This window comes from Notothenia rossii, assembly GCF_949606895.1.
Source record: "Notothenia rossii genome assembly, chromosome: 1".
In the NCBI taxonomy this organism is placed as follows: Eukaryota; Metazoa; Chordata; class Actinopteri; order Perciformes; family Nototheniidae; genus Notothenia; species Notothenia rossii.
This window is the reverse complement of record NC_136912.1, coordinates 21,143,128-21,152,896: the sequence shown is the minus strand read 5'-3', so window position 1 is coordinate 21,152,896 and position 9,769 is coordinate 21,143,128. Positions and strand designations below refer to the sequence as shown.

Below are 9,769 nucleotides of genomic sequence, written 5' to 3'. Positions count from 1 at the left end.
TAGCATAAGCACACATATTGTATAAATAAGCATGTAAACACCGTGGACCTAACCTCCTCTAGGGGGGGTCCTCACCTCCTCTAGGGGGGTCCGGGGGCATGATCCTCCGGGATTTTTTTTTTTAAAATATTGATGTTGAAAGCATCAATCTGGTGCACTTTGAGAGAAAAATTAAGAGATCTATGGATACATCTCTCAACACCCATAGGAAACAGAACTGTAAACTGATTTTTCTTTATGGATATTTTACAAATCACTTAAACTGTATTCTTGTTTTGTCATATAGTATTTCATAACTGTTTTTCATTTATTCTCTCTGGCTGTCCATCTCATAATGTTCACATAGAAAATAGCTTTCAATAGGAATATCATTCAGAAGAATGATAATTTCTTGCAAAAATCTGTCACAAAAAGAGGTTGCACATTTAAATTCGGGTGTTGTTATGGTAACGTCAGTAGCCAAACAGCCACATTCACTGCTGCAAATACGTTCAAACATGCTGTCGACATGTAAAGCAGTGGCATGCCACCATTTCAGCTGACTTTTTCTCAGAAATACTGTCACATAACATCCATATATTTCAGTGCTAGGTTGATGCTTAGCTAAGCCAACTGTGAAACACTTTAACTGACAGGACTCCGGATCAACTGTGTACTGTAAGGTAGCTTCTAGCTTCATGTCGAACAGTAAGTCAACATTTCCCAGAGAGCTTTCTTTGAAATCACTAGGTAACGCTAAAAAACATTACATTTAGATTATATGACAAAGTGTTTATTTAATATATCTGGCTAGCTATAGCTACTTGCTAACGGTTTAGCTTACCCCCGCGATTCAATGTAACGTCAAAGTAGCTGTAATTTATGCTTTGCTTACATGTTCGCATAACTTGGAAGTTTACTGACATTTACATACCTTGTTTACCTGGCTCAAGTGGTGGCTCTGGGGTTGTTGTGTGAGCCACCACTTGAGAATTGTCGTATGTTTTAAGAAAATATTTAGATATGTCCATCTTCAAAAACTCTGAGTCCGACTGACAGTTTATTTTAAACAGTGTCACAGCTCACAGGATAGGTACCTGTCAGCCAATAAGACAGATGTTTATTTCCATTTAACTCTCTGGTTGGTCTGGTGTCTTGCCTCTATTGCATTCACTGAACCCGGGAAATTACAATCCTGCAGTCCTCTCTTGTGTCATGATGAGGTTCAGGTAAAGCACGGTTAATGTATTATATTATTCACTCAATAATGACTTTGAGAGTAGGCAATCTAGGCATATTAACACAATTAATTACACATGCTTATCACGGCGACGGTGTACTGAGATTTATTTATTTTTTAAATAAACTTTTTTTGTTTTGTTGCTAGGGGGCCCCTTAGTGGCTGCGGGGCCCTAAGCGGCCGCTTATGTCGCTTAATGGGTTGGGCCGGCTCTGTCTCCACCAGATTGCAACACATGTGTAAACAACTCCTGACTCCACCTGGAATGGGCGTCTAAACCATAGACTATATTTATAAAGGTTTCAGCTTGAAGCAGACACAAACAGCCTCAAGCTACGACCAGGATCTTTGTTTGATAGATTTGGTTAGACATGATGAAATGTGTCCATGTTGCTGTGGCTGTGCTCAGTCTTTTGTCTGCTGGACAGTCAGCTCCCGTGAGCAGCTGTGAGACTCTCATCCATCCGATTGAAGTCAATGGAAGAGAGCAGGTAAGACAATTTCAAGACACTCTATCACTTTCTTTATGTTACAGCTTTTTTTTAAATCATTGCTTGAATGTAACTATTTCTCATCTTATGGGACAAACTGTCTGTTTAAGTTGCTGGGAAAATGGACGGCCATTGCAGAAGGCACAGACGTCCCTTCAGCTAAATTGCTGACCAATTTGTTAATTGCGAGCGTGAGGCTGAACATCAATGCTGCTAATGAGAGTGATGCCATCAATGTGGTGCAGTCTCAAAAAATGTAACTTAAAGCCTAATTTTATTTAAGATCATTTTGGAGCCAAATAAAGAAACTAAACATTCAGTGTGTAATTTCAAATGTCTGTTTATTGAAAGACTTGGCCGCTGCTACACTTCCACAACTCAGATGACCTTAGTGAACAGCACTCTCCCTTTGGGTGAGTAGTATTAAACATTTTGACTGAACCTGCACAAACACATTTGGACTTTGTGTCCAACATTGCCACATCACTTTGTTTATTTATTGATGTGTTTCTTATGTGTCCCCAGCACAACCTTTCCCTCTTTCTGTTGTCAGTCTGAGGACTGGCTGCCCTGACTGTCTCATTAGCTCCTCGAAGTTCACTATTGGAGGACAAACATACAAAGCACTCCTGCTTCTGAGTATGATTCAAGACACACTGAAAAATAAATGTTTTACTTTCAAAATCATTATACAGATATTTTTAGGTAGGGACAATTGTTTAACTCACCACCATTAACTAGGGAATTTAAGTACTGACCATGTAACCACTTAAAGGGCCAGAGGCATGATAAAGTTATTAAAAAGCAATGCTTAGTTAATCCAGATTACACTTGGAGTTCAACAGAATACATACTGTATATGTGCACTGCTGTGACTGGTCCGCCTACATTGACTAATGCATGAGATACCAATACTTGTAATTCTTTAACGTTCATTATATTTCTTGAAATACTACATGAATTAATTAATGTATTTTTTACGTGTGAATTAAGTTAAGCAATAATTCATTACAATTAATATGACCTTACCAAAAAGAGTTATCAAAATGTATATCTGTGTTTTAATCATAACAAATTGATGTTATTGTAAATGACATTTAGTCTATCTTTTTGAGTTTCTCTGAAGTTACTGACTGAACCTGCGAGTAGTACTGTGCGCTCCATTACATACAGTTCTGTCTCTCAGGCAGGAGGAATACTGTGAATGCTGATGAGCTGAAAGAGTTTATGAGGCAGGCAGAGTGTTTGAACTTACCATCACCCACCATCCTGGACCAAGAGACAGGTATGAACTGTCACACATGTTATCCGGCTTTAAGGCTTTGAAGCCATTTGTCTTTATTCATCAGTGTGTACTCTGCGGTTGTGCATATGTTTCGTTTTATTAGTTTATATTGTATCTGTGATCATCACACCTGTACTTTTCAATAGTCATACGATGTAAAGCCGCTGCAGCAATATTTCACAAGTGGTGTAACTATGCACACACATAACAAAGTACAGCCAGTATTCAAATACATGTTTTCAAATTAACTAAAACAAACAGGGAAACAAACAGCAGCTACAATTACATTTGTATTAGATCTCATTATTTCACACAAACTTACTATTTTAAAACGACTTAAATATGAGACTGCACAGCATGGACACACACAAGTCAATCCATTTTTTGTCTCCTTTTATCCACGGTTAATAAACCATGAAATTCTCTCTTCCCTGGAATACATGTAATACATTCTAAATTGTCTTCCTCACAGGTTTTTGCCCAGATGACTCTCCCTCCATAGAAGCAGCGACCACACATCTAACCAATTCCATGAATGACATGGGCTCTGAATTTTCCAAAACATTGGAAAGTATTATGAGCAATGATGCAGATCTCCGGAACCTTCTCAACACATTCAGAAGCAGCGTAGCTTGATTAAAAGAAAACTAAAATCCTCAGAAATGTCATGCCATGCATACACGATGGAGAGGCCATCTAAAGAGATGTCAATAAAATGATGATGAAAGAATATGAAGTATGATAGTAGTTTTCTTCAGTCTTTTATACATTTCAGTCGTTTATTTATTAAGATTGTTACTTTTTTGAGTAAGTACTTCACAATATTAAGATTTGATTTAGGATCTACAAATTGTTACCAATATTTGAGCTAAGTCAAGACAATCAATCAGGTTAACATTGTAAACATGTTACAATTCAGGTGACTTTCAAAAACATCCCGCTCAAAACAGACGAGTCAGCTAATTTAACATTATTTACCGAACAAAATGTTAAAAGTCATTATGACCGACCAAAGTGCTGCACAAACAGATCATAACAAAAAATAATGACAACTTAATTCACAACATTTACATATAATTAGTAAAGAGAAAAGAAAAATATAAAAGAAAATACAAACAGATAATTAAAAGGCCAAGCATTTCATGTGCTGTTGCAAAGACTGTTTAATAATCAAACTGTGGTATCATAGTGGAATACAACTTTGTTGAAGCCTCTCAGCACAAACACTTAATATCATAAGCCACAGTCTATATTTCAATCTCAAAACGTTTTGTCATTTGGGCAGCAATAACGTGGAGTAGGAAAAGTGGTAAAGACCATCAGTCAAACCCAGATTTTTAAGGCACACAGAAATCTGAATGTTGGAAATGATGAACTTTATTAATACCAGTTTCCTGTGGGGCACGTGGATTTTTTGGTCAATCCAAAGTCGACTTCTACCTTTAAACTCTTACCCCCTTTTTTGGAGCCATAGCAAACATTTAAACAGGTCAGTTGGGTAACATATTAATGAAACATGCTGTGCAAATTTGACGGACAATACAACTTTGTGCCTAGAAATGCAACACCACTTTGTATGTGTGTGTGTGCTCCTCAGGGCCTGTCTTCAATTGACCTTTCGCAAAGCCACGCCCCCCTTGGTTACTGTTGCTAGTCCGACAAGCTGAGAGCCAGATGCGTTAAACAAAGCCATAATGGAGGGTCTCCCTAACGTCGGAGTCGCCTTAACAGACTCATTTTGGAGCAATAACGCAGCAATATCCTCCAGGTCCCTACAAAAGGGGCTACAATACGCTATGGAGGCTCATATCCACAGTATAAACATTAGAAAAGAGGGAGGCACAACATCAATAGAGGCACTTGCATACAGGTCGCAGTGCAAGAGTGAAAAACCGCATGAGCTGTATGTCAAATTCGACGGAATTATTATTATTATTTTTGGAATAAAACAATACAATCACAAGAGGCATTAAATGTTGTAGTAAAATATGTAAAATAAATAAAATATCACCCCCCCCCTCTAAGCTTATGGGATATCTGCTATCCGATTTGCAAAGACCATAAGCACAACGCTTCACCCTTTTCGCAATGAATTTGAACGCTAAGCTTGTCGGACTTCCACAGGGAGCAGCGCACGTGATCGAATATGATTGGACAACGGGCATTTAGGGGCGTGGCTTTGCGAAAGGTCAATTAATCACTATCACTACTACATTATCACTGAAACTAAAACAAACATGGCTGTCCTGACTCTTCTAACATGCAACCATGTATATTTAAGTAGCATTATTCAAAACTAATGCGACAAAGTGGTTTACACATACGAAAACAATTATACAGGAATACAATAACAGATGCATTGACTTGATATGTTTATACTCCGGGGTATGGGATTAGTTTTGTTTCATAAAGATAAAGCAACACTTTCTCAGAATCAAGCAAAACTAATGGTGCATTTAAACTGCAGGCCTCGCTCGGCCTCGCTCGGTTTGGTTAGGCCTTATTAGGCCCGGCTCACTTTAATGCTGCGCTCACATTACAGTTTAGGAACTGGGGTAGTTACTATAGTAACGCGGTGTAGGCGGGGCGATCGGCTTTTTGGCGGGCGGAGCGACGCTGCATACAACTGCCGTGACATCATCTTCAATGCGACACAACTCACAAAACACACAACAACAATGGAGGATGTGGAAGCCATCGTGTCCTTGCTTCTTGGTATGTGGTTTTTTCTTCTTAGGTTCACTGTTTTCAAAAATGCGGCAAGGTTCACTGTTTTCAAAAATGCTGCAAGAGTCCCTTAATATATGCGACACTAGGGATTAAGTCGCGCGAGAAATGTGACGATTCTCTCTGACCAATCAGCAGTCGTCACTAGTTTAGCATATTCCGCCCGGTTGTTGGCCCCGCTTGTTGGCCTCGATTGAACCACGATTTAGTAGGGCCAGAAAAAAGGTGAAAAAGTAGCCCCGGGCCAATACTAGGCCAAGTGGAAGCGCAACCAAAAACTGGCCCCGCACGGCTCGGCACGCTTAAAGCGAGCTCCGCGCTGCAGTGTGAATGCGCCATAAGAGTTTAAGAGAAAAGAAACTGAGTCAAGCAAAATAAATTAAATTTCAAAAATAAAACTATAAGTTGCAAACAAACTATAAGTCTTTTTTCTTTGTTTTAACATATCTTTTAGTTTGCATTTCTCTTTGCTTCTTTCTCAATTATCAGACTTTTGCTCTCGCTGCAGCTCTTCTCGTTTGCGCTCCCTCATTTTTTGTTTTCGATTTTGACACAAACGTCCCAGGTGGGCGGGACTTTCAGGGGTGCGTCCCCATTCGCTACTCAGTTTTTGAGTGACAGCCCAGTCCTCCAGCGATTGTACAGTGCAGCTGTGCGGGAGTAACATGCTCTTACTATGCTTGTACATAGTAAGAGCATGTCACTAATTGTGTTGGTATGCAACCTAGGTCTGGTCTGTTTACAGTTTTTCTCGATTGCTAACACACACAAATTCTACATAAAGCACAATTATTTTAACTGACACTCAAAGAGCAAAACATTGGCTCAAATCTCCAAAACTCTAAACACGTTTTCAGCTTTTCACACAATTTGCAAATCAACATGGCACTTTTTGCAAACCACTGCACACGTTTCTCCACGTAAGACACAGGAATCTGACATAAAGTCACGTGTTAGCTGGTTTAAAACACTGATATTCAAAATGCCTCACACATGGACCAATCATCAAGAAACCCGTTCCACCAGACCAAACACCTGATGGCATAATTGTTGGCTCATCAATCAGGATGTTAGCACTATAAAAAGATCAAAGGTGAGTACTTTCTTAAAGCAACAATGGAAGCCAACATGGAAGCAAGAGCAAGAGGAAGGGCTGGGCTGAGAGTGAGAGGAGGAAGAGGTGGGGTGAGAGTGAGAGGAGGAAGAATGAGAGGTAGAGGTAGAGCTGGAGGGAGAGGACGTGGACAAAGAAGAATACTCTAATGAAATGAAATGTTATCAACCATGGTTTGACGATGAGAGAGGCTGGACAGAGGGTTCAGCCTAATCTAAGCCGATTTACTGTTGCTTCTGTAATCCGGACACTTAGACTTGAAAACAGGTTAGTTACCAGTTTTCAGCTCTGCATAATCATGATATATCAGTGCTTATATCTGTTGTGTGAAACGTATTTACTTCATTACTGTAACTGAATTGTTAGCATGTTGTATACTATAACTGTACAGAAATCCTGCACAATTTACTGTGGTCGACTTACTTTTATGCAACATACACACTGATCATTCACTATATCTTTGTTGTTTATCTGAAGGACTGAGAAAAAAGAGGTGGATTTTCAACGAGGCATAGGAAGCAGCAGTTACAAACTTGGTTTTGGCAAACAATGCCATCACACTTAGAGAGATCCGAAGCATAGTAAATATGTGCTGAGATGCATGTTGCACAATGTTATATTTGAATAAAATATAATTTTTTCAACAACTCATTTGTATTTCTTCATTTACTGTATATCTGTAAACTCAAGCAATCTTTCTCTGCAGAAACCTCTCTGTACAGAGCATAGTCCATAACAGATGAAAGTGCTTTAGATTATGCTCAGCAGTGTGTAGTTGGGTGGTCAAACCATCTAGTATTATGAATGAAGTGTGTTATATTTGTTGCTAAAGTTTGCATTCGGTAAGTTTGTATGTAGTTTTGAGGGCAGTGATTCATTTAGCAGGAGAAATTAGGTGTTTTGCACTTTGGGTGTGTGGTTTTGTGAATTGTGTTTAATGTTCTGAGAAACTGAGCAAATAAAAAAAAAATGTGTGTTAGCAATCGAGAAAAACTGTTATAAAGCAAATCTGACACTTTTATATTGTAGAATTTGTTCAATTAAAGCAGTCTTTAATTGGTTGTCCTAAACATATGCTTTTGAAATGTAACATGTCTTTGGAAAAATAACAGTATACAGTTTATAGTGTGTATCACCTTTAGCTTGAAAATGCATGTGTTTTTTTTATCTATAAAATAAATAAATAGACAAAAAGACACTTTATCAATCCCAAATTGGGAAATTATTTTACAGCAGCAGTGTGTTCAGGTATTAAAATATTTAAAGTTGGAATAAAGTATAAACTACATAACACAAGTATAATGCACATTGCACAGCAATCCATAAGATAAGTCCGATATTTTCATGAAAACTCCCCAGGAGACACCGACACTAACGTGGCCGAGTGGACTCCGGAGTTTGCTGCATGAGTTGCACTGTATGATCTGTGGTGTAGTGGGCTATCACTCAAACTGAGTAGCCAACGCACCCCTGAAAGTCCCGCACACCTGGGACATTTGTGTCAGAATCGAAAACAAAAAATGAGGGAGCGTGTGACGAAGGTAACTTCGCCACTATGGACTGACGGCTTTGGGTCGGGTAATATTGCACTTTATTAGCGTGATTGCAAAGTACAGTTAATATTGCCTTTTTGCACATAATTTATACTAATTATTGAAGTAGTATTTTTTTAGCTGATTAAACCGTATTTATTGGAGTGTCGTCTGGCAGGTGCTGGTCGGGTCCTCGGCTCCGCCTGAGAATATAGGGGAGTTTGCGAGAGCGCCGAGAGCATGTATGCTGGTGGGGATGACAGCGGTTGAGTGTAATCAGGGTGCAAATAGTAGGCTTGTTTGAGACGCGTTGCGGCTTGCCTCGAAAGTAGACGAGAATAGCCGATCGCAGCCGGGGGAGGTCTCAAAAAGCTCGCCTGTAGTCGGACAGCTCCGAGTCGGCTTCTCTTGTCTCTGTTTTTTGGCGGATTGCAAACAACTTTAAAGGCCCAGATACAACGGCCCGAAATCGGCAGTAAATGGGAGTCGGGCCGAACATGAGCGTGGGCACGCCCTATTCGGAGTGGTGTGCGCCGCACCGTCGGGTCTTTTCTGCCGACCTGACGCCTTTTCTTGTGAATCGGCGTCGGGAACACCACCGGAAGTCGGACAAAGGGATAACACTGATTGGCTGTTCAGCTAGCGAATCAGTGCATGAGAAGCGTTAACGGAAGTGAGGGAGGTAAACAAATGATTTAAAATGGAAGATGGAACACACACGGACGGCTATTTCACCTCATCGGTTTATAGAGCTCCTGTTCGTTCAGGTTTTCAATGGACGAGAGTGAAAATGGAAAGAAAAACGCTATTTGTTGTTTGTTTATATCACGGAGTCTGTTCTTCTTCTCTGTCTTCCGGTTGTTCCGGTTGTTGCCTCTTTTGAATGATGAATACACACTACCGCCGCCTGCTGGTAAGGAGAGTTATTGCCACTCACGCATACACAGTTCATACGTGCTCGGATTTGCGGTGTGTTCCAGTGCGCGAAGTCGGCAAATACGCAGGAGAGTCCGGCGACGCAACAGTCGGTGTCGGCGTCGGCGACTTCTCAGGTGACTGGCCGGTGTATCTGGGCCTTAAGGTGCATACCGCCACCTCCGGAGTCAGCTTGACTAAGTTTGCATTTATAAAGAATGCACACATGTGTTTAATCGTTAATGTCAGATATGTACTAAGTAAATACATTTGTTCCTGCTCAAGATTAGATTAAACTCTATTGTTATTGCAGACATTACAGACTGAGACAAAGAAATGCAGTTTAGCTTCCAACCAGGAGTGCAACAAGCAGTAAAGTGAAAAGTAATGTAGGCCTACACAATCTACAGAATAAAATATAGAATGAATTGAATGATGAATAAACAGTGAGGGTTATGAATATACACAGCAGCCTGTGAGCAGTAT

The 9,769-nt window shown here is 39.9% G+C and overlaps 1 protein-coding gene across 1 annotated transcript; it reads left to right on the top strand.

Moving 5' to 3' along the window:
* Window positions 1–1,521: 1,521 nt before the first annotated feature.
* On the top strand, window positions 1,522–3,725 carry LOC307017804 (uncharacterized protein). The gene is made up of 6 exons (XM_079647606.1): window positions 1,522–1,710; window positions 1,821–1,966; window positions 2,062–2,123; window positions 2,236–2,349; window positions 2,897–2,995; window positions 3,468–3,725. Exons 1-6 carry the CDS (start codon window positions 1,591–1,593, stop codon window positions 3,629–3,631), a joined length of 705 nt encoding a protein of 234 aa, XP_079503732.1. The 5' UTR covers window positions 1,522–1,590; the 3' UTR covers window positions 3,632–3,725.
* Window positions 3,726–9,769: the final 6,044 nt, after the last annotated feature.